Here is a 26773-nt window from a genome sequence, read left to right as displayed (position 1 = left end):
AGTACGGCTGAAACCCGAAAGTCCCGGATAGCGATTTTTTTTCGAGATGGCTCTCTTAATGCTGCATGTAATAACACATAATTTGCAGAGGTTACTGTCTGTAACCTAGGTACATAAAAACAAACTTTTTCTGAGAATTCTTCTACAAAAGTAGCAAACCAGAGTTTTCACCTGCCAAAGCGGTAAATCTAGTGCGTTTTATAAATGTCGGAACCCAAACACGGTCGACGACACTGGCCGATTTCCACAGCCTCTTTGTGAATACTGGGTTTTAAGTAATACTATTCATGCAAAAAATATTGATTAAGACTACATTTTATGTTTCTATCATTATTTCCACAACACAGAATATAACAGAACTGAGTCTGATTCAATATTGTCTATAATGCAAAAACGCGGACTTTCGGTAGATCACAAGATCAGCTTCGGCATTTATAAAACGTACTAAATTTACCGCTTTTTGGTATCGGAAAACTCTGGTTCAGTATCTTCTTTACAGAATTCCCAGAAAAAGTTATATGATTCTTGTTTAATAGGTCACAAACAGTTATCACAATAAGTTTGATGTCATTCTATCAATCATGCAAAAATCGTTATCCGGGACTTTCGGCCGAACTACATTTACCGCTTGCCGCCTATGTGTGCAAATGATTGATTTATTATTTTGAGGTCGAGTTCAGTTTCAATATTACATTTTTCCTATTTCAACACTCATGATCATTAATTTGATATCAAAACAATCTGAAAACTTTTGTGATGAAAATGAATATTTTTTAGAGATCCCTATTCCTCCGCAATTTGGTTACACCACGATTTCAGCAAGGCATTTCAACTAGGCTAAAATTAAAAATACTCATGAACACGAGATCTATACGATAAGCACTTTGCTACCTATAGACACCCCGCCAGATTTACACAATAAAAATTCGTTAATTTTTTTTTTTTTTTTTTTTTTTGATGTGTGTTTTAAGCACTTAATTAATTAAAATATTTGACAAGACATTTGCATATAACAAAATGTCTGAGCTAACCCTGGATTTGTTATGATAATATGGGGGCTATACTGTATAATCTTCGCAAGCCAAGTGTCCGATTCGCTTATTCTTATCTCCCGGAGATGAGAGTAAGCGAATCGGACATTTGCATGGCTTGCGAAGATGGGGCCTACGTAAATAACTAAATTGACGCTTTTTAGATTACAAATATGGATTATTCTTGCTATATTTATACATGATCAAATCAATAGATAACAAGAAATATTTGATTTATCTTTAAGAATAAACATACAAACATTTATGAAATGTAAAATCTTCAATTTGATACAGTTTTTGACAAGGGGGGGGGGGGGGGGGGGGCTATAAATCCGCCAATGCGTTAGACTTTGGAATAGGAAGAGGGAAATGCAATGAATCCAACCGGGATTCGAAACAAATATTTTAGCCCCCGAATCTCTAGTTAGGTGCTAGCTGTATGGCCATCGCAACACGTTTATTTACGTAAAAAATAAGACATGGTCGTTATCCATATAACGACTACATAACGATATTTTCCCCCTTTCCTTGTAAAAAAAAAAACCACACTGATTATCTCCACAGCTATATCTCTTACGTAAGGTTAACACTCGAAAGCGATGTAAAAAATATATAATAAATCTTTTTTTTCTAGATGCCATTCGCAAATGCAACTAGCTCTTTAATTATTAGCAAACGAAGCAAAGAAAACAACCTCTATCTGTCAGTTCCGTCGAAACATTTCTAATATAAATATTTCAATGGCGCCTAGACATTTTCTTTTTGGCAAAAGAATAGTAAATATAATTCATACTGAATTAAGACATAACCGTTTGCTAAACTATGATTTACACAGAAAAAACATTGTCGATTCTCCTAACTACATGAGAGAAGATGCACATCAATTTTTTCTTTGTTTGTAAAAGATTTTCAGTAGTAAGAAATGTTATGTTTAACGAACTTTTTCAAATACAAGAATTATCTATTATTGATACACGGATTTTACTTTTGGGCAGTAACAAATTGGGGTATGAAATTAACAGCAAGATTTTTAGTGCTGTTCACTATGGAGCGCCAAATTAACATAAACTCAAATAATTGAAGATATCTTCAATTATTTGAAGATATCATCAATTCATTTGATGCGCGCAACAATTGAATTAAAGATCTCTTCAAATAATCAATGATATCTTCAATTTTGAATTATTGCGCGCATTGATTGAATTGATGATAGCATTAATTCTTCAGCTGAATTTATGCGCGCTTTAATTGAATTAATGATCTCTTCAAATGAATTAATGATATCAACAATTCAATTGAAGAGAGCAATAATTGATATAATGCGCACATTAAATCAATTAATGAGAGCAATAATTGAATTGATGCGGGCATTGATTCATTTGATGAGAGCAATAATTGGTTTAATGCGCGCATTAATTCAATTATTGTTCTCTTCAATTGAATTAATGATATCTTTAATATATTTGAAGAGAGCAATAACTCTTTTAGAGAGAGCAACTATATAATTAAAGATATCTTCAATTCAACATAACCACAATTGAATTAATGATATCTTTAATTGAATTGTTGCTCTCTTTAAAAGAATTGATGCGCGCATTAATTCCTTATACAAAAGCATTGTAAATGATTTAAAGATATCTTCAATTGAATTAAAGAGATCATCAAATTATTTATACCGAGCTCTAAATTAATTATTGCGAGAAATATTTCTACAAAATTGATGCTCTCATCAATTGAATACGCAAGTTCCGAGTTACCCAAAAGTTATTTCCCTTTGTCGAACTCTTTCGCATTTTATGACGTATGGTGGGTACACAATGTATACTATCGTAGACTGGCATTGTACATAACGATTACGTACGATTAATGTAATAAAAGCGTAACTTTTGTTTATATCAATCACTGGTATGCATATTCTGGCCATATCAAGCATAATTTGTTTGAATAAGATCATCAAATTGGCTATTGAATCATTATTCGTTTCCTCCGTGACGCTTTTATCAAAGAAAGATGGCAATTAACAATATTTGTTTGAGCCATTTTGTTATCCAATACTCATAAACTCACTAAAGTTGCCTTTTCCCTGAGATAGGATGGTCTCAGAAACTCTGGATATCATCTTTTAAGAAATAATACAACGATAGTAATTAGCAACTGTACCCACTCTCATCATACTTTACGTCATAATTTACGGAAGAGTTCGACAAAGGGAAAAAACTCTTGGGGAACTCGGAACTTCCGTATTGAAGTGAGCAATAGAATGAATGCGCGCATCAAATCTATTATTGCTCTCATTAATTCAATTAATGCGCGCATCAATTGAATTGAAGAGAGCAATAATTGAATTAATGCGCGAATTAAATCAATTATTGCTCTCATTAATTCAATTGATGAGAGCAATAATTGAATTGAAGCGCGCATTAATTCATTTGATGAGAGCAATAATTGTAATGCGCGCATTAATTCAATTAAAGAGAGCAATAATTGAATTGATGATATCTTCAAATAATTGAAGATATCTTCAATTATTTGAGTTTATGTTAATTTGGCGCTCCATAGTTCACAAATTTATACTGAATTCAAGCAGATTCTCATGATAGCAAGTAATTCATTTCATGCAATATATACATGCATTTATTTTGTCTATACATATGTTTTATGACAATTGTTATCAATTAATCTAAAGTGAGAACCTCGTAAGTTGTAAGAACTTGTGTTCAAACCTGTTGTATATTAATACATATATATGCAATAAAATGTTCAAACCAAAAGTGTAGTGCGGGACACATGTCCCACGATGTCCGATATTGGCCGATTTTTCATTATATGTTAGTTTTTCTTTAAATATCTTACTAAATATGTTTAAGACGATCACCAAGTGTCTTCATTGTAAAAAAAAAAAAAAAAAAAAAAAACCAACATAAAAAAACCCACGTTTTTTCTTCAAACAAAAGGCCCATGTGCCACATCACTCACCTTAGCAGGACTGAGCAAAACTATCATTATACAAGCAGCTTGGTTCAGAATTCTTTTTTCAAACGTAATGATATAAAATTCATTAAGAATCACACTAAATTATTAAACTTGACTACAAATTCATTAATTATCATATGCCCTTGTAGATGGGTATAACCTTTCCTATTAAAGATTTCATCTAAGGATGCTTTGTGCCAAGTTTGGCTCCCTATACATTTGCATGTAAAACTTCATTCTCCTATTGTGGACACACTCTAACCCCAGGAATCATGATTTTTATAAACTTGAATCTCCACTGTCAGGAAGCTTTTATGTAAATTTCACCTTTTCTGACCCAGTGGTTCTCTCGGTTTTTAAATAAACCCACCCTACTGGATGAAGGTCAAAAATGTTTGTGGTGTGCACCCCTCTTCCATATAACCTCTCCATATTCCAAGTTTAAAGTTTTAATGTCAAACGGTTGTCAAATCAGCTTTTGGCCTGGACTATATTTTGACATAAAAAATTGACCTTGACTTTATAAATGGGTCAAGGTCAAAAATTTTGGTGGAATTCCCCCTTTCCTCATATTCTAAGTTTGAAGTCTTAATGTCAAAGGGTTCTAAAGTTATGGTCTATTCATGTTTTTCTTAATTTGACCTTGAATGAAAAAAGGAGTCAAGGTCAAAAATTTTGGTGCAGTGCACCTTGTATTTATGTCCTATTGCCACGTTCCAAGTTTTAAATCGTAATGTCAAAGGGTTCTCAGCTATTGGCCTGGACTAAATGTTGACGTAAAAGATTGACCTTGACTTTATAAGTGGGTCAAGGTCAAAAGTTTGGGGGGGGGGGGGGGGGGCACCCCCTCCTTCATACTATCTCCTTATGTTCCAAGTTTGAAGTCTTAAAGTCAAAGGGTTCTCTAGTTAGGGCCTGGACAAAATTTGGTTGAAGAAGAATAAGAAGAAAAATACAATAGCATCTGAGAAGCATACAGGCTATCTGAACTAGAAATATGTCCATAGGACATGAATGCCTCGCCTGATGTGACATTTATAATGAAATATGAAAATCAGAGACCCATGAGTCACCTCGGCCCATATTTAAAAATTTCCCCACATTATATTTGCATGTAAAATTTTTATCCCCTATTGTGACCCCAGTAGGCCATGATTTTTACATAAATAAATCTGCACTATTTCAGAAAGCTGCCATGTAAATTTGAACTTGTCTGGACTAGTGGTTCATGAGAAGAAGAATTTAACAAACTTGAATCTGCACAATGTCAGAAAGCTTCCATGTAAATTTGAACTTTTCTGGCCCAGTGGTTCTGGAGAAGTTCAAATTATGAAAAGTTTACAGAGGGACAGACGACGAACAAAAGGCGATCAGAAAAGCTCACATAAGTGAGCTATAAAACTCAGGAATTATCAGTACCTTCTAATGGGTAGATATTCTTGCCCCATTCACAATGGGAAATAGGTTGAATTTTTTCATTTTGTGGAAAAATTCAAAATACGGAATACTTTTTTCTTTAAAGAAAATTATGCAGATTAAGGATGACCATAAAGTGGGATTGAAGGGGAAATATCTTCATGTAAAAAACTTTATAGCTTTTTAATGGACAAGGAAAATTGCTGCACACTTTTCCATTCACCTTATCATGAATTAGAAGAAAAATGTAGTGCTTTCACAATAGGGAATACACTTTGTTGTGTTAGTATCAGGGTTTAAAGTAGCTCATTACATTAAATTTTTATCTAATGGCTTGTTAAAACACCTCTCATGAAGTATGATTTCACCATCTCAATTATTTTAAATGAATTAGTCATACCACAAATGTATACAATATAAAGAGAACCTTTGAAGTACTCTTGTCTATTGTTATTAACTCTAAAAGCTTTAATACAGTTAAATCTCAGTTGTTTTCAAGTCATATCCCACATGCAGGGATGTGACTGAATTCCTCAGAAATCAGAGGAAAACTGGTCAAAAGGGGAGGAAAACACCCCACCCTACCTAGAAAAATATCATTTTCTGCCACTTTAGATCAAATCCAAAATGTTTCATTTTTTCGAAAATTGAGCAAATCAAGGATTTGCACATGAAAATGAAAACCTATCCAACACTCTCCCTTATCAATCTAATGCAGTGTTTCTATGGAAAAGTGAAGTGTTCTAACAAAAAGTCACCTTTTTTCAAAATGTCTTTAAACTATCTTACTCAAGTATCACCCATTCATTTCACTCTGAAAATTTTCATATTTACCAAAATTTTTAATAAATTAGCTATAAAGATAAATAGCAATTTAGCATTGGTTATATGTTGCCTAGCTATCAATAGAAAGGTTATCATTCAAAATTACTTCTAACAAGACAAAAAAATATATTATATTCCCATGAAATGTTGATCCTCATTTATATACATGGATATCATAAACCATCATGACAAACACCAATCTAATTAAAATTAGACTTGTACATCTGCTCCTCTACTATATGACCTGGCCATATTCAAAATGGGACAAAAAATTCTTCATTAATTGCTTTGAAACTGAGCTAACCACCAAAATAGGTAATAGTGAGGTCAAGGTCATAAAATAACACCAGAGTTGAATAGCTACCACTAATGTATCAGTGCAAGAGTTTTCATATAAATATTGTCCATAGTTGCTTTGAAATTGAGCTAAACACCAACATACGAAATAGTGAGGTCTAGGTCACAAGAAAGGTCAAGGTCATAAGATAATGCCACAGTTGAATTGCTACCATTAATGTGTATCAGTGTAAGAGTTTTCATAAAAATATTGTCAATAGTTGCTTTGAAACAGCTAAATATCAAATATGGAAAAGTGAGGTCAAGGTCACAGGAAAAGTAAAAAAAAAAAAAAAAATGATGAAGTTGAATAGAAGATACCCATATGTACCATCATGTAAGGTTTGATGGAAATATCTTGAATAGTTTCTTTGAAACTGAGGTAAATGCAAAGTGTGGTGGAAGGACAGAAGACGGACATGACAAGCACTATATGCCCTGGCCATATTCATGGTGGGGCATAAAAATGAATAAGATGAAATATGGTGTACTTTAATGATATCATGTTAGCTTTAAGTATTGAATATTGACCTTGACCTCAAATTCAGATGGTAACACTTTTTGATCTTTGTCCACTTACATAGTAAGTGTTAGAAACTATTAGAGATACTGATTTACATGTGTTGAAGAACAGATTGTCAGATAAACAGAAGGACACTGATTCCTTCGCTATACAAAGAATGGTTATTTTCTGTACATGAAAAAAAAACAAAAAAACCAACGCATTCACTTCACACGATGACATGGTTTACTATATACAAATTTCTACATGAACTTCCACAAAGGCCAATTAGTAATAATATCCTATGACATATAAAGTTCACTTAAATTATATTAAAGAGTCACTGATAAAAAAAATATTCAGTCTCAATATCTCAAGGCATCATGAAGATAAAAACAGCAATATTAATGCTTTGATTTCTGTCTTTTTCTCACTGCCCTTTGGTTAAGGCTCTATGAAGTTCCGGATTCAAGTTCGGCTGCAGGTGTGTCTGGTTCTTCATCATTATAAATATTCTCAGCCTGCAAAACATCATAAACTTGTCACTGTTTCATCACATTGCTGATTATCATCATTCACTGTAAGATTAAACTAAACCGATGCAGTAACTATTGTTGACCCGAGATCTTTTAGTTCTTGAATTTTTTTTTCAAAAAGATCTTTTAGTATTAGTAAATGTGCTGATCTTTCAGTTGTTAAACGTGCTTTGTCCACATGGTTAACTAACTGAAACAGTTTCAAAATAAACATATATGAAATTTTAATGTGATGTTTCTGATTTCATTGTCACCAATTCAAATTTAAGACTGTCATATGGTAATTTGAGCAGCACTATTAAAGTATGCACAATAAAATCATATGATTCAATTAACCAATTACTATTTCACCTCATTTATACCAAGCGTGACTATAGATAGCACAAAACATTTGTATCAAGCATTACTATAAATAGCACAAAAGTTAAAGTACATGTTGAAGTTAAAAGTAGTTTTATAAAAATGAAATGAAATGAAACATCATTGGTAGATTGAGGAGGCCCAGGGATTTGATGGTCTATTAAATATCACATGATTAACAACAGCAACTGCAAAATACACCCATCCAATGTTATATTTAGTAACACAATAGTAAACAAATCTTAATAAACAAATATTAAAATCTTAATTAACAATTATTAAGAAAGGGAACAAAATGAGAGAAAAAATTAATGCTCCGACAGTAGTAGATAATAGGAAATTTGTGAACCAGGTTTGATTATCTTTTTCTTATTAGTATTCTTTTTCTATGTTTCCCACAAAGTGCTGATGCATGAAAAGACAGATTGACATTGACCCTTGAATCAAATGCTTCATTGCCCATATTCAAAATCCGGGGTCTAAACGACTCCATACTCTCGGTTTGGTGACCGCAATGTGTTACACATACTCTCGTTGCCTTTGGTATTCTCTGGAATCTTGGTAGCATTACATGAAAACTCCAGATAAAATTCGAAAAAACACTGGCGGTCTTTTTTTGAAAACTTTTATTTGCCGACCTTTTTTTACATGGATTTTGCTATACAATATAATAATATGTCCACATTTTGATAATTTTAGAGTAATTCCAATATTAATGACATGATTATATTAAAATGAAATAGTATGTACCTCAACTTTTAAGACAAAAGCCCAAGAATAGTAATCAGTAATTTTTCAAAAGGATCCTGTGGCTTTTGATTTGGGAAAGATTTTGGTCAGATTGGGAAAACCTAGTCATTATCATAAACATGCTAAATATATCAAATCAAACAAGAAATCAAACACTCATTGATGTCATTCTTCTATTAATTTACATCTTTAACTTTCTTTTCTTTAAGCTCTTAAAATTTTCGACTATTCTTTCTAAATCATCTAGAATTGATGCATCTTTGTCATGTCATACATTGAACTTATCTTTTAACAAACATGTTTTTTCGCCAGTTTTTATTATTGGGAAAAGTAAGTTAAATTGGGAAAAAATTGGTAATTTATGGGAGGGGAAAGGACCGATATTCGGACCTAAAATGGGTCTTTAAAAAATCACTGCTAACAGCCAATAATGAGAAAGCATGTAACACTGAAAGTTTTGAGTTGTTTAGAGCCTGGAAAATGAGTTATTGGCAATTAACAATTTAATTCGAGGGTCACTGTCAATGTTATAGAGGGGGTGAGGTAAGGTAGTGTGTAGGAAGCACAAGAAGGGGTTTTCCTGTAAACATTGTGTTTGTTAGAGGCTAAAATAACATGAACATAGAGGAACTGAAGTGGTGACCTACTTCTCTTTCCCGCAAAATATGGAGACCCTGTATTATTATATAGCATAGCTTGCAAAATCTATGAAAAAAGCGTCTGTGTAAATAATAAAATATTACATTTCCCCTGCGATACAACTGTAAGAACTTGTACGTGGCATACTTTTTCATTGCGACGTCATATGGTGCAAATACGGACATTTATATACAACGCTGAGATTTTCCTAGGGAAGCTTAACAGAGGAGCTAACTTCATGAGCAGCTTTTCTTTCCAGCAGTACTATAAACTAGGTATGGTTATTCCGTGTCCAGAAGTAAAGAAGTAGATTCTTAAAGAAATAATGGATCTTCACAACACTACTATAGAGTCTTGTCCTAACACCAGAATCACTCACCCAGGGACAATTAATTTCACAAATTTAGAAGACACTTCTCTTTTCATAATTACAATCTACTATGTTTGATGTCAAGGAGTTAGGACTTATAATAAAAAAATTCATTTTCATTAAATACAACATAAAACTCTGCCTTTTACCAGAACCCCTGGCCCAGGTGCCATAAAATTTACAAATTGTTAGAAGCTTTTCTCTACATTAAACAGTTGTTTAATGTTCAGGAGTCAAGAAGATCTTTGAAGAAATAATGCACATCACACTTTTGTAAATAAGCCCCTCCCCCTCTCCTCTTAAGGAGGTATGCTACACCAGAGAAATCTGATGTAGATGAAAAGTGGAGGATATGTACAACAATATTTTGAAGTTGAAAATTTTCAAATTTACTTTATTTTTCAAAAAAGAGAGTTTTTGTAGAAGGTAATTTGAAAAAAATTTAAAACCCCTGCTGGACTCGAACCTGCGACCTACATGTACATTTCAGCAGTCGGTATTCAAACCTACTGAGCTACTCGGCTAGGTATTTAAATGGAAAAGGAAAAGACAAATATTGCTGATATCGATTTTTTCATTCATGTTTTTTAGGAAGTCAGCCATTATGACAATGAAGAGTACTACCTTAACAAAAGAACTTCTGATCTAAGGGCCATGAATTTTACAAATTTGGTTAATGCCTCCTTCCACATCATAGTCACATACACCATTGTTTGCAAGATTTTGCGGAGTAAAAAAAAAACAACCAAACATTTTTATAGATTGAATCATTTCTGGAGGTTCTGTGACTTGGGTGAACGCTATGGAGTGACTCGGGTGAAGGCTACAGAGTGACTCGGGTGAAGACTACAAATTGACTCAGGTGAAGGGTATGGAGCAACTCAGGTGAGGGGTCATTGTGACTCAGATGACTAAAAATGTAGGTCACATACAATTCTAGGTGCTATGGGCCCAATTGTCTGACAAATCAAAAACTTTTCAAGAACTCTGCAGAGAATATATTACAAGCTTGACAGTGACTTATGAGTCACAGCACCTTAGAATAGACATAGATTGTAAAACATACATATGAATTTCTACACATTCATAACTAGTACTTACCATCTGCCAAACTTGCATTATGTTGTCCTCAGACACGGAGCAAATTACCCATGGTTCATTAGGGTTCCAAGAGAAGTCCGAAATCTTGGCTGTGTGTCCTCCATGAATGAACTGACAAAGACAAATCATTAACTGACGCAAGTAAATAAACTTCCTATGATTCTATTTTAGCATTTCTGTGTCTGCTTTAAGTCTATAAAGTGTCTATAAAGTCTGAATAAAGTTTTCCTGGTTTGTTTTGGGGTTCAGTTACCTAACCCATCTCCAATCTAAAAATTTACCAATTTTCCCCTAATATTCAGATCTTTTGCCCAATCAAGTGTCCTTAAAATTTCAGGCTTAAAAAGTCAAGATTAGAAATGATTAATATCATTATGTTTTCTTATACATAGTATTTCTTTTAAATAAGCAGGGTCTGGATTGTAAAAAGCACAACCAGAATACCTCAGAAAGCTACACTACAATAAAAGCCTTGTTATATAAGGAGCCCTGAGTGGTGCTACTTAAAGCTGTATGGTCCGAATTACAATATTTTTTTCCATCTCGTAAAAACGCTATTAAATCATCACACATATGTAGTTATGAGACTGTACAACATATCATAAATTATTTCACCTGTTTTAATCCAAATAATTTGATTTTAAATCGATGTTTACAAATAACCGCGTCACTCTGCCATTTCAAGTGACAGTCACGTGACCAGTTCAAACTTTCAGATCATCGCTGGTTTTATCTGTGTAAAGCTGTGTATTTTGTTATAACAGTGCCGTACCATAAGTTTAATAGATATAAAAATATCACATATCTCTTAGTAATTCGTTGTTTTACGCTCTTTCAGCCTTAAAACTAGACAGTTGCGTATGAATTAATACATCATGTTGGGATTCCCCTGACGCGCGTGGGTCTATTTATAGACGTCTATTATGGGATGATTTATATATGTAGCCACTATATTTACTTTCTAATTAATATTCACACTGTTTTCTTTTACATGCAGATGTTTTCAAGCATGTAATTAAGGGAAAGTTAATAACGTTATAAAGTAATTAATCTGTTTTAAAGTAATTATGTACAAAAATAATACATGAACATCGGGTCATACAGGAAAAAAAAATCTGATCATAAAAACATTGCTGCACTGTGAAATGACTTCATTAACAAAGGCCATATTATGAGGTGAAATTAAAATTCTACATAGAGAATAAGGTTTCACTATGTAGTCTTCATGTTTGCAAACTTTCATTGAAATTGGACAAAACATAAGTAGTGTACCAATACAATTTGCAGGATTAATGATTTTTAGTAACAGTGGCGACATTAAAAAATGATAATGAGATTTGCATATCTCTAAGTAGTCTTCACGTGTGCTCAGCTTCTCTGAAATCTGACAATTGTTGCAGTAGAAGAAATTTTCTGACACCAGACAGATGATGAACCATCATAAGAGTTCTTAAGGTCTTAAACCATTCAGGTTAAAAATACTGACCAACTCTTGAGCATAATTTGTACACAAAACTGTAACTATTACCAAAAGTTCTGGGGGTCCATCCTCTGCATCTTCCGCTGATTGTTCTTCTCCAATTTTACTGCAAAAGATGATGTACATTTTTATGATTGTTCTTCTCCAATTTTACGGCAAAAAATGATGTACATTTTAATGAAAATTGCACTGTATCAATGCTGTGTTGCTTAGATACTTTGTTATTGAACTTTGATGGGTGTAAAATTCCATGGACATAGAATACATAGACATCAAAGACATAGACCAAATACATGCAGTTCTGTCACAAGAGACCCATCAACTACTCACCTGAGTGTTACATATATCTCCCTTACCTATATCTACATTTACTTCAACCCATCAGTGGTCACATACCCAAATACTGACTTGGATTTAACGGGTTTTTTCCCTTTCAGCAGTCAAAATTTGTTTTCATTTTTTTGTTTACACTTAAATCACTTTATTTAAACGCAGTATTAAGTCTTCCCCGGAAGACATGTGTCGCCTGCTAGTTCATTCTATATGTAATATATCACGTATAATGTTGAAAAAGTAAATTATTGAAATGGTTTTTGTCACTAAACAGGAAGTTGATAAGCGACAGATTCGAAAATGTCTTACACAATACAGTTGGCCACACTGATGCTCTGTGCCAAATATCAGGGAGTTACCCCATGTGGTTCTTGAGAAAACTGTGACAGAAATTTTTTTGCTGTAAAAAATTCTAAGTCCCGGCAAACAGGAAGTTGATAAGCGACAGATTCGAAAATGTCTTACACAATACAGTTGGCCACAGTGATGCTCTGTGCCAAATATCAGGAAGTTGCCCCATGTGGTTCTTGAGAAAACTGTGACAGAAATTTTTTGTGACGACGCCGCCGCCGGACGACGGATAGTGATCCCTATATGTCGCCACTGCGTAACGCAGGCGACACAATATATGTCGCCACTGCGTAACGCAGGCGACACAACAACATACCTGTCTATCCAATAACATACCTGAGATCCCACACGTGCAGTCTTCTGTCAGTTCCACTCGAGGCCAGAATTGTCTCATTGTGAGGAGACCATTGAACCTAAATTACAAATTAATAAAAATCAGCTTTAAATGTCCTCAAAAACATGAATGATACGTGTGTAGAAGACAAACATCTTTTTGTTTTTATAAAGTATTTCACATCTTTGCATATTTGATTATTGTATTGGGTACTTTGAAAAAGAAAAAAAGAAAAAAAGAAAAAAAAAAAAATGGGTCAAAGACTCAATTGGCCGGGTTGCAATATTTAGAGTAAATAATTTGGGTAGGGATTTATTTGGTGGTAGTTATCAGTTGCCCCGCTCGACTTACTGCTAATAATGCAGTCACGGACAACGACACGTCTCTTACTGTTACCGTGAAGTCACATTTCCACGTTTGAAAGATGTACACTTGGTCGTGGTGAAATAGGACAATGGATGTCTAGAAATTGTGGACGTTGCTGGCTTATTGGCCTCACAAATTCTGCAAAACATTTTGCCATCACGAAAATTTCCTCCGCCATTTCAGGACTGGGGTTCTTCCTTTACTTTTGCATTTCTCTTTAGACATTGCTACGCCATCTTTTGATGCAGAACTTTCCCCGTGTGATTCTTGAATTTCTTTTGTTACATGTACAAGGCTGAGGCTTCTGTTTTTTACTATTGATAAATCCAAAGTGCTCTAAACCTTGTTTTCCCGCCATCTTGATTGTTTTGACCGAGACTAAAAATATTTATTCAGACTTCCGATCCCGATTCTAAAATTTTACTGGTTGCCCAAATTTTCTTCACTCGCGAAAATGCGACATAATTATCATCTCTAGTCGCAAAATTTATTTTCTGGTCGCAAATGCGACCGTTTTACTTGCAACTTGGAGCACTGCTGATATATGTAATATTAAGTAATAATAACTAAAATGAACAATAACTTCAGGTGCTTGAATTGTACAGTGTGTATGATTATATGATAAAGAAACAGAATTTCTCTATTTATATTGCAAATTTACAACTCATGCCCAGAAAATTTGACATTCATATATAATTGAATTTTTCCTCAGAGGTAGTGCAACTAAATTTAACCACAAAAGATAATCTCATTTACCTTTTTCAAGTTGAACTCTATTTTTAGTAACAACTTTTTGCTGTAGCGCCCATATTCGACAAAGGTCAGACTTCAAAAAAGCTAGTGCATAACTTCAATATATATACTTACTTTCTGCAAAGTTTCAAGGTTGTACATAAAAAACTGTAGGAGGAGTTGATTTCACAAAATTTCCCCAACCGCCCGCCCGCCCGCACTTCACCATACTATAGACCGGATTTGCACTTCGTGCAACCCGGCCAAAAATTAGATTTGATGCCAAGAAGTCCAAGAAACTAATTAATTTGCTCCAGTATTCAAAAAGAAAACATTCATCAATCTAATTTTGATCATGCGATGTGAAATCTCGCATCAAGTGAGATTAGATACGAGACAGATAGGAATGACAGGTAAGCAATGGCAGAAATGCTATTTTACAACAGGCCATGTTGTGTAGCCCCCCGTATGTGAATGTACTTTACACTGGGAAAATTTTGCCCATTTTATCTCTCCCAATTTTGCCTTAATCCTTAATGAGCAAATTTAACTTGGTAAATGTACTCATTACCATTATCCTTAAAGCAAATTTGAAGAAAAAAAATTCTCAAAATGTTTGGGTGAATTTAATAATTTTGGAGAAATACAGTTGTACATGTTCTGCAAGACCATATTCCCAATAAATGAAACCTCTACATGTGCAAATACTTTCTGATCAAACCAGGCATATCACTGTAAATATAAATAATTACCTGGAAAATTTCATCTTTGTGTGATTCAAATGAGTGAAGTTTGAGTTTAAGATTCCTCAGATCCCACAATGCAACAGTCTGCAACATAACAATATAATCAAAGTTCATTTCATAACAAATCAGTTACTACACAATGGTTAAATTCTATCAATAAGTAACCCTACAAACACTGCTTTTAATTTTCAAACAGGATAGTGATACACGTACTGTGTACACTTCAAATGGCAGAACAGTCGTTTCCCTTTAATAATTGCTATGACACCAGCATATCTTACACTCTCTGTAATGTGTTGGACCTAGACATACATTGAATGAAACATTTGAAGGATTTGACAATCTTACCTGCTTCGATCCCTTTATCATGATTTGTCGACTTTCCTTCTATTTTAAGCCTGATGCCAGGATGGATTTTATTGTAGGAGTTCAATGATGGACTTACTTTGTCAGCTGAGGCTATTGCCAAAATGTATTCACTTTAGAGGTCAGTTTTTCAGGTGCTGATCCAAAAATCCACTCATCAACTTTTTTCAAAGGGAAGGGATTTTTTTTTTAACCTATACTAGGGGTTTAACATTTCATCTTTAACAACTGTAACTGTATAAAAATTTCTGATCAATAGATGGGTGTTGCTATTGGTTTATAGACTCCTGGTACCCCTCTAGATCCATGCTTGCCTTTGTTAGCTAATCTAATGACTAGTTGAATAGAATGTAAATGATAACTTTGTCAACTGAGTCTGTTGCAAAGAAAAATTCACTGATCATATCTTGTGAGCTGAACCTGTTCCAAGAATACTGTAGGGGATATATTACCTTGTCAGCTGAGCCTGTTGCCATGATAAATTCACTGTTGGGGATATTTTACCTTGTCAGCTGAGCCTGTTGCCAGGATAAATTCACTGTAGGGGTTGAATGATAGACAGTTGACCTCTGCTGTGTGGGCATCTACTATATGACTGGCCTTAGTTGTGTTGTTTGACCTTGTGTCCCAGCTGTAAAAAGATCAGATAGAATTCATTTCTCTCAGTGATGGTCATGTAACAAAATTCAAGGTTTCAATCTTAACTAGGGAATATTCAAAATACCACAGATTTTAATGCCATATTCTCTAACAATATTTTACATATACAATCCAATGGCAGTCTTTGGATTAAAAAGAATAGTGTATTGTGTTTAAGACAAGTCTCTCCTTTTACTCACATCATCAACTTTTGATCATCAGCCACTGATCCAAACAGGCTCTCGTGGAGTAAATGCCAGGCCACGTCCTACGAAGGCATAACAAATTCATAAACAGGAGAGAAGTCAGTGATGAGCACACTTTTGTACTACACATTAAAACAAATGATATAACAAACAAATAGGCATTTTACATTTGATTATCTGAGCCTATCTATACTTGATATTGTAATTAACTGCATTGACAGAGTAGCAATTGAAATTCTTACTTCCACTACTGACGTGTGACCAGTGAAGATGGTGTGGGCCTCCACCACTCGGTTTTCTTTAGGATTCTGATTAATGTCCCACAAACATATCGTCTGGTAAAAACAAAGAAATCAATTTATTCATTTACCAACACTTACATGTACTGCATGAAAATTGATCAAAATTTAAAAGTCAGCAACTCACATGATCATCTGAAGCACTGAGGAGGTGTCCATTCAGGTTGGGATTCCAGGATAACCCATATCTGTTAAACATGGAACAAACTTATCAAACTTGTCTTTTCGTGGAGAAATTTTGTACAATTTTATTTTCTCTCATCTCTTTCTTACCCTTCTTTCTGATGACCTTTGAGTCGTAATTCAGGATTACACTCCCCATTTGGGTCTGAAAATGAATTAATACTTAGATTTCTTTTACATCTATCTCAACATATGAAAATTTAAACATCATTCTTTTGTCTATTATCCTCATATGATCCAAAACAATCTCACAGGAAAATTTTTTGATGACATTTATAGAGTGTATTCTGTAAGCCCATTTTATTTTACATGTAATTTTGTGAGACTAGCCATTCATGAATAGTTCTCATCAATAAACTCTTGCATATATATAGAAGAATTAAGATATAAATACTGATTTGCAAGTTATATCTTGTGAATAAACGCATTATTGTATCCACACGAAAATAAGGCCTCATAAAATAAATGTGATCTTCAGTAATAGAAGCACATTTTCATGATTTGAAAAAATGTTTGACCTTTGGACCTCCAAATCTATATGGTTCTTCCTCTCTTGATAACAAAGCCACATGTGAAGTATTAAATCATTCGAGCAAAAAAACGTGGCCAATAAAGTGTCTAAAATCTCAGCTTTACCACACCCACACACGAATGGACCTGTTACTATATCCCCTCTCGCAATGGTGAGGGGATAAGGCTTACCTGGTTTGGAGGGATGTTTTGTGTAGTCAAACACCAGGACATCACTTGACGGGGTTTTGGTGGCTATGATGCAGGGATTCTGAGGCATGTATCGTGCCCTGTTTACCTCCCCTTCATGGTTAATCTTTATTTCAATCTCTATTTTACCACTGACAGATCCGAATCCTCCAAACTCTGAAATTGTACAATGAAGTGTTATTTTTTTGAAAATGCATTCTTCTAAAACTGCATGTTGGTTGAATGATTATTGATTTGAGAATACAGAATACTACATTTCTAAATAATTTTTTTGGGGTGGTAGGGGTGGGTATAATGTTATCAATCTATTAGACTCACAGGTATACATAATAGACATGCAAATTTTTTAGCTGATCAGAATTCTATTTGCATTTTCCAAAGTAAACGATTTACATCTCAGAGTGCAACTTGACTTTTGCAACCATAATTATCAGAACTGACTACAAACTTGCAATATAACGAAATGAACAAGATGCAAAATAGTAAGCAAATACTTTTGTAATTTTTTTGTACATTACCTAAATACAAACGAATACAAAAAACCAAAATAATTTTTGGTCAGAGTTCTTGAAAACTTTTTTTCTCTATCAGACATATGGACTGATAACAATGGTAATCTTGTCAGCCCGTACAATGTTTCATGGGCCCGTACAATGTTTCATTGGCCCTAACAATTTTGTGGAATTATTAATAACTTATTACATAAAATTAAACAATGAACAGAAATTTAGTTAAATTCAATTCCATTGAATTTTCCTTTGAAATTCACTTTGTTTTACCTTTTCAAGTAAAATACTTATGCCTGTTGATTTGTTGAATCTATGGGTTAACTCCATTTACTATTATCATGAATTACAATTAATTTGTCACATATATAAAATACAGATTTCAGAACTAATGTGTTTGTTCGCATCTATAACACAGAAAATGGATCATACTAGTAACTTCAAGGTTTATTCTGCCCAAATGAATTAATGAATGGTGAATGTTTTTGGAATAATTTATGTACTGAGAGAAAATCAGAAATCAAATACATCTTCAGTTTTAAGGTTGAATCCACTTTTTTCACGAACTAGTGAAAACATTTTTGTGTTTCATCGGCATATTTTACTTTGTCGACCACAATGTCAACATGTTTTACTTTTAGTGTCAAAACCATTGCAGAGTGAAAACCCGATTTTTTGGTTCTGGAATTAATTTAACTGCTACAAATTTTTGTCGGGCAATTGGATTGATAAGCAAACAATTCATATCGGACTTTTTTTGGTCAGCAAAACCGATAAAACCAATACTTTTCAAGAACTCTGTTTGGTACAGCTCAAATAAACAAAGTATATGAGCAGTAACCTCCAAATTGAAACACTAGTAAATGGAACAGCAACAAGTCGTCTGAGGTGGAACACTAGTAAATGGAACAGCAACAAGTCGTCGGAGGTGATTGTTTGTAACATAAGAAATCCCATTTTAGCATGAAACATTGTAGTCATTAAGACACTATAACTCCACTTATTAATTTCTGCAGATGATTTTTAGGATGTGAGGGTATACTATCAGAAATCTACAGGACTACAGAAGACCTTCAGATTCTCTGCCATCGACGAAATCTCTGATATCGTGTGCCAAACATCTCTGTGCTAAAAATGGGGAGACAAACACTGAATACCAAATACAAAAATCTAAGAACTAGTCTTAGCATTGTCATCGGAATATGACTGAAGCAAAGTATATAGTATCCAGTCTGCAAGAGAATGTTTTGATGATAATCGACCTACTTCCAATGTCCATTACTGAACTACTTCCAATGTCCACGGTACATTAATCACCCCAGACAGTGCTTACCTCCTGTTTCACTATTGTAGGCTGATGTGTCAAAAGTGGAATTATCTTTGGGAAGCTGAATGCTGGCTATTAGCATATTGTTCACTTCGTCCGCCCTAGAGTCATTATTTAGGAAAATGTAAACTGCGGAAGACATTAAGATCTAGCCTACACCCTCTACATAGACATGCTCTGTACCAGTGTCCATGCTTGTGGTTGTTAATTCAGTTTGCAAGACTTCAACATTTAGTTCTTGTTTTCCAGAAAAAACAAACCCTTTTTAGAGCTTAAGGAGGCTGGGTATCAATATTTTCCCCCTAGTTGAAATGGAAATTAACAATTATTTTTAATGCACTTGTCCGAGATTGACAGGATGAGAACTTTTTTCACATCTACTCATCCCATGAGAGACAATTCATCCCTAAAATAGTTTTATTCATCCCATATTTTCTTACTTTATTAAAATAAAAAAGATTGTACAAGCACAAGGACATGTGCTTTTAATTATTTTAGATGTTCTCATCACCAGGGACAAGTGCATTATGGAATTCACTCGTCTCAAACCAATTTTAACTTGTCCAGGATGAATGGGACGAGTAATTTCTTTGCATTCAGCAAAGGTATCAAACTAAGTCTACTCGCTCATGATTACATATGGCATTTCTGTTATTTCATAAAAATAGGAATAATGTCGCCGATTGCCGACCCAGCTGCCTCAAGAAACAACAAACATTTCATCATCTATGATAACAAGTACATCTTTATCTCTCTCTATATATAGAGAACTAAATGTTGATGTCTTTGCATTTTGAATCAATACATGCTGTGTGACAGCCTACCTCCTTTCTCACTGTCATAATGTGAAGCATCAAATTGTGCGTTATCATTGGGAAGTTGTACACTGGCAATCAGCAGGTGGTTCTGCTCTTCTGACCTGAAAAGTTAAAGGCCAAGGTACTTCCCTAACTCACCCTCCCACAAATACTTCTCCATTTGTCAATTCACTGATCCAAAAGTTTTCTTTTCATGCGACTTTACAAGTTTAAAATTGTATCAAAATATGTAATTGCATACAGATAGCTAAAAGTCTTAAATATAATCAATTAATTCCACCCTCTAATGTAAAGAAACTTTTTAAATTTTCTTAAATATGCATTTTCACTGTTCCATTAAAATCAAATTAATGACATTAAAAGTATACCTTGTCCTTTATGGGGATAAACAGAAAATTCTTTATAGACACAGACATAAAAACCTGCAAATACATTGGTAAATCTTAAACAAACCATTTATAAATATACTGGAATTATAAGTACTCATAATACATCTTGACTACTCATTTCTCTCATTAATACCAGCGATTTTTTTCTACCCATTGGTACTGGTACCGGTACCCATTCAATTGGGGGGGTATGGCGTCTAAATCGAACAAATTGGGAATTTTCTACCAATGTATCGGCAAATGATTTCAACTAAAAGAAAAGAAAAAAGAGTTCTACAAAACAAGAAGTAGTAAATTGGGAATTTTTAGTCTCAAAATTGGGGAAAATTAATGGTTTTTGGCATTGGGAATGGTACCGTTTATCGGTACCAGTTATATAAGGAAAAAAAATGCTGAATACAAATGTACTTCTAAAAATGTTTGAATTAGATGAAATCCAATCCAATTTAATGTTAGATCAGCTCACATATTCACTACACCGACATCTAACAATATCACATTAAGGGTCACTTTCTGGTAAACATGAAGATCGCTCGGACTTAACCTGAACGGGATGTTGTTAGGTCCTTGTATAGCAAACTACAGTATGTGAGCGGATCAAAGGATCTACTTTTAATTAGATTGCACTTCTTCTAAAACAAGTTTTAAAAGAAATATCTTCATAAGCTATGAAAAATCATCATGCATTATATAACGGAAAAGCAAATTAAGTAGTGTGCAATGTTTAAATGTCTTTACATATCAAGTCATTACTAAACAGTCGGGGATTCAATAAAAATTAATGCATTAAATCCTGACACATATTATGATAAAATTCACAAGGTTTTTAAAAAATGCTTTTTGAGTAAACATTTTTTCTCTCTAAGTGTTGCTTCATAAGGAGTGTCGTATAATTAATAATAATTGCCCATAGTCCTGGTTTAGTGTAAAATGGGAATTAATCAGTCAGATTCCTGATAAATACAAGCAAGTGCTGAGCCAGTTTGTCGACATGATTAACAAATCATAAGTTGCTTACTTAGCAAATATATTAGCAATAAAACATCATAGAATTTGGTGAAAATGTCTACTTTTCCAGTGTTACTAAATGTCAATATATCATGTACTTCAAATCAAAAATAACATTGTAGCCCTTGTATGACAATTTTCATCATACAATAAGGGTAATACGGTGAAAACTGCCTAATCCAACACTGCAACACTTTTCATCAAACAATAAGGGTAATACAGTGAAAACTGCCTAATCCGACACTGCAACACTTTTCATCGTGCATTCCAACCCTTACTTACAGTCTCAATCCCATATTTTCAGTGTTTTTATACTGTTTATTCCGACACAGTGTGTTACAACCACAACAAAAATATCCCAGTGCAGGTTGGATTAGACAGGTTTCGCTGTATATTGTTTCACCCCAACATTAAAGAGCGGACACTCACGTGTGTGTTCCCAGGATCAGTCTGTGTAGGGAGTAATCCTTGCCTTCAGGTCTATATAATATCAGAAACAAAGAAAAGGATTTATACAGTATCCTACATGCCATGCAAATAAGGAAAACAAACGAATCTGAATCTAATTATTCATTCAATGATATCACAAGTTTTCTCTACAAACATCCAGATGCTAAGCAAAACAATATCCTTAAATTACGATACAATATAAAGAAGATTAAAAATAACCATTAAACTTTTTGTGTATGCCCAATAGGGATGTTGCTTCAGTCTATAAATTGGTTCCACTACAATTTACCTCCAAACATTCGGCAAAACAATACTTTTGTTATTCTGGTTTTTTGATCTACCCTATTTTTTAATTTTTTATTTCAGGATTGGGATCTACTTATCGTAATTAATTAAAGTTAAGGATCGAAATATACTAATCATAACTTTTTAAGATCCGGATCTACTTATAATTGAATTATCTGCCCTTGGTTACCCCCAAAGCCATTAATGACACTAGGATATATCTAAGACATCAAAAAGTATGGACAGTAATAGTATATCAGTGTTGAATAACATTTACACAATATATCCTTATTCGTGATTGCTTTCCATTTATCTTTAAATATCCATTGGAGTTATATACCTTTTTAATAATTTGTCCATTACAAAATTCTGACCAACCTACCAGTACCCTATTTCTGAAATGCATGTACTAGGAACCACAATTTTGTTTGGGTTTTTTTTGGGGGGTGGGGGCTTATGAACTACATGTAATATTAATAGTCATATGCCTCTAGCACTTTCGCTGTTACAGGAGATGAATCTTTTTTTCACAAGCCCAAGTCCGGGACTTTAGGGACCAATTTTTGCCAAGTCCCACAGAGAAAACCCAAGTCCAGGTTGGTTATTGTGTTTATATCATATCATCAAATGGCTAAAAAAACACCAGTATTCGAATTTTCAATCTTTTTATTCTAATTGGCATATTTGGCAATCTATCTTGACAGGTCGCATGCAAGAAAACACAAAATATAGTTATGAACTTTAACTTGTTAAGATATTTTATTCTGAAACGCAGTCATTTTTATTCATCAATTATTCATACAATAGACAAGTCCCTTGGACTTCCGACGTTTCTAATTGCCCAGTCTGAATAGAGAATTTGCTAGTCCCAGACTTCGGGCTTGAAGAATTTTAAACCCGTGTTAAAGAAAATTGGTAAAAGTTACCCTATTAAGAATGGGGCTACAGCATGAAGCAGAACAGTGCTCTGGATAGCTCAATGCTGAAATTGTACACTAATATATCAAAACCAATAATGCCAATTTTGATTGCATTTATGAATAAGAAAACCAAATAATAATTTGAAATTTCATCTATAAGTATTGAATGACTTGGACCTTGCTTCTTGGCATTCATTTCATATTTTTATTAAAACTGGATCCTTGCTGTTTAACATGGACTAATAGATTTCAGAATCTATAACCCCAGGTGGCTATCACTTTGAAATTGAACATCCCCAATGTGTCCAAACTTCAGCGAAAGCTTTCATTTGAGACAGGGCGTGACTGTTGTCCTCTGCCTACCTTGTGACATCAGGGAGCCACTGTGCTGTCAAGCTTGGCCATTCCAGGGCATGGGTCATAACCAAATCGTACAGAAATGGTGTGTTTTTCTTCCATATTTTGTATTCCTCGTTGATAACTCTTTCTTCAACGGCATCATCAAATCCTTCTAAATGTTCAAACAGAAGCAATTTTACTATCATAATACTGTCCACACTCACAACAAAATAAAAGCATCATGATTCTTATCGCATGACTGGAATTTTCCACTGCCCAATGTAAGGCCAACATTTCATTCTCAAGTAGAAAAATTACCTCTATTTTACCCCTGGTATAAAGAAATTTATGAAATGAAAGTATGGAATCTGCCACAAGTCACAACTCAAAATACTATCAATAAAAGTTTGACTAGCATAAAGGAAATCTACAAAATATTGATAAAAATTTTTAAACGGTTGAATTTTGAAAGTAATGAAATTTTCTTAGAATGGCTCATTTGATTATTATGTATGTTGTATTGCTTGAAAATCATTACTCAGCCAACATTATCCATATCCCAATTTTTGGTCAAATGTCATCAAATTCCCAATCCAAAGGGCCCCAAGACCCTTCTCAAACTGCTGTGGAAAATTCCTACAAAGTTTACAGTACAAAACTTTTTTTTAAGTAGTCAACAGTCCAAAAACAACTACATCTAGGTGGGAGTCTAGTGGTCAGAGTGTCCGCTTCACAACTGGGAAGTCCTGGATTTGATTTCTGATTTCAACATTACATCGAACCTGAGGCGAGCGAAGATCCAGAACTTGCAACACGTCATTAGGTATTTAATCCACCTATTCATTTAACGCGGGAAATATGTCGCAGTTGATTGTGCATTGTGATGTTATATCAACTGCAATTTTACTTCTTTCAAACCAAACAATTATCAACAACAAAACGTACGTAAGTATGAGAAAGCTTCTCTGGAATTAAAAAATGTTTGGTACTTTCCAAACTATTCATCTATTTTATTTATGAGGTCCATGAAGCATACCGCAGTGACGGCAACATTTTTCAAGAAGCATTACAGGTAATATTCATAATTTTTAAGCTGATGAAGAGCAAATCACGTGACTCAAGAGTGTAATCATTGGAGCGAGTTTGTCACTTTGCGACCTTTGCTTACTTATATGATAGACATATACAAATAAATGTAGACTCTGCTTTAACACAATAAAGAAAGCTATAATCCAATCATTCTCATTTTTTAAGCATCATTATCTTTTGACATTTTTACCTACCAAAAATCACATTTACTTGTGTAAACCCCTATTTTTCAAAAAAGCAGTGAGAAACTCTAGTCTTCTGAAACCGGCTTACTAGGTGTATGCCAAATTTCTGGGTAAGAATTCTCCCGATACCAATTGTCCATATTAACAGGTTGGGAACACTTCCCCTATAGTGAGATATTCTCGCTAAAACGCGATTATCCTTCTTTAGCGAGAAATAAACATTACCATAAACAGGTGTTTTGGCGTCTTTATTGAAAATAATGGCAAATCCTGTGCAACGCTGAATAAGTGCGACACGCACTCAACATGATCAGGGTTTTCACTTCCTTTTCATTGAACAGGCCTATAAAGGATTTGAGAATATCTCGCTATTGGGGAAGTGTTCCCAACCTGATTAAGTGTACGCCAATGGGCCAAATACAAATAAATGAAGTGTCACGCCAGGTTATCAAGGGCCAACCAGCGAATTTGGTGTATGCTGGTTTGAAAAAAGCTATCCCACCAACATCACTGCGGCCTAAATTTTGCAGCCCTTTATCGGCAATGGTGACTTCTTTATACGAGTGAAATATTCTTGAGAGGGACGTTAATCAATATTTAATCAATCAATCAATCCCTATGAGAATGAATAAACTCATTAGGATGACATAAAACAACATGTAACCAAACAGTTACGCCATCTCCTAATTAATAACAGGCGCAAGAAATAAAAGGAGCTCAATCATAAATTCCAGCAGTCTTTGTTCCATTCCGAAATTACTCTATCCTACGTTTACATCAGTAATGACTTCTCATTGCTCCACATTAAATTAACTGATGGTGTGAGACTGAGTATACTTTAGCAATACATCATTCAGAAGAACGCCATCCATGACAATACTGCATACCCCGGGTTAATATCACAACAATCAAGGAAACGCCACTAAAATGTACGCCGGTTCAGTACTAAAGTCACATGTATATCGTTGATTCGGAATATGTTGGTCAATTAACGACATTTTCTGTTATAAATATATATATTACACATCAAAATAAGCATTTACCGTCTTTATCTGTCATCTTTGTGGCTTCTTTCTTTTTGTTCTCCCAATTTACATGCGCACAACTCGCGCCAAATCATTTACTGCGAACCAGTTTGATTCTCATTTCATGAATTCCGACCTCGATTGAAATTGATTTTATTGATTCACTTATTCGGGAAATAAAAGAACAATTTGAAAAGGTAATGATCAAATAAATTGTATGTAATGAAAATGCAAGTGTATTGTAGAAGAAATTCAGAATGACTGTGTCGTCCACATATTGCAGCAATTGGTATTCTTTCTAAGAAAGTTTAATTTTCTTTCCAGACAATACCTAATAATTTCAATCATGAAGAAGTTACATTTCTAATCATCATACCCATCCAGCACGTTCTACAAGTACACGTATTTGCCTGAAACATACGATTTACAATGCATTTATGTGGATTGTACTAATATATATGTGTGTACATAGAATGTGCCGATCACAATGCGTTTGTAAAGGTTAGAAATTTTCTCAATATAATTTGTAATACAATGTCTAAATCCGTCCGCCATGACAGTAATCCAATCCAGTTCACACATATGAGTTTATTCGAAGCTCCTTTTTCATATTGAGGTCATTTACATTATATACCAAAGGTGTTTCCCTCGTCGGGGACCGATGCATATATGGCAATCATTCATGAGTAGAAGACAAGATCAGTCGTGGGTATCTCACGATGATGTTTTCCCGACCCTGAGCCTTCACTAATTATAGTGTGCAGTGAGCAGGTGCAAATCCACGATTAAAGAGCGAGTCCAGGAAATTTTGAAGGGGGGGGGGGGTGTTCTAGCATTA

At 34.1% G+C, this 26773-nt stretch overlaps 2 protein-coding genes across 3 annotated transcripts; both read right to left on the bottom strand.

Annotated features, from left to right (window-relative positions):
* Positions 1-7311: 7311 nt before the first annotated feature.
* Positions 7312-26066, bottom strand: LOC125674384 (chromatin assembly factor 1 p55 subunit). Of its 2 annotated transcripts, XM_056157787.1 has the most exons (15): positions 25954-26066; positions 23661-23808; positions 20252-22122; positions 17577-17750; positions 16965-17019; positions 16819-16879; positions 16635-16727; positions 16387-16454; positions 16052-16178; positions 15188-15265; positions 13340-13416; positions 12368-12425; positions 10840-10950; positions 9377-9403; positions 7312-7604 (listed from the first exon to the last, which is right to left on the bottom strand). In XM_056157787.1, the coding sequence occupies exons 4-15, from the start codon at positions 17662-17664 to the stop codon at positions 7536-7538; spliced, it is 912 nt and encodes a 303-aa protein (XP_056013762.1). In that variant the 5' UTR covers positions 17665-17750; positions 20252-22122; positions 23661-23808; positions 25954-26066; the 3' UTR covers positions 7312-7535. The 2 variants fall into 2 exon arrangements, with proteins under 2 accessions (XP_056013762.1, XP_056013763.1); XM_056157788.1 differs by lacking the exon at positions 9377-9403.
* LOC130053562 (histone-binding protein RBBP4-like) lies at positions 19161-25969 on the bottom strand. The gene is made up of 5 exons (XM_056160903.1): positions 25954-25969; positions 23661-23808; positions 20252-20346; positions 19434-19556; positions 19161-19228 (listed from the first exon to the last, which is right to left on the bottom strand). Exons 1-5 carry the CDS (start codon positions 25967-25969, stop codon positions 19161-19163), a joined length of 450 nt encoding a protein of 149 aa, XP_056016878.1.
* Positions 26067-26773: the final 707 nt, after the last annotated feature.

This window comes from Ostrea edulis, chromosome 3 (assembly GCF_947568905.1).
Source record: "Ostrea edulis chromosome 3, xbOstEdul1.1, whole genome shotgun sequence".
NCBI classification, from domain to species: Eukaryota; Metazoa; Mollusca; class Bivalvia; order Ostreida; family Ostreidae; genus Ostrea; species Ostrea edulis.
Note: the sequence above shows the minus strand (reverse complement) of the source record. Positions and strands in the feature narration are given on the sequence as shown.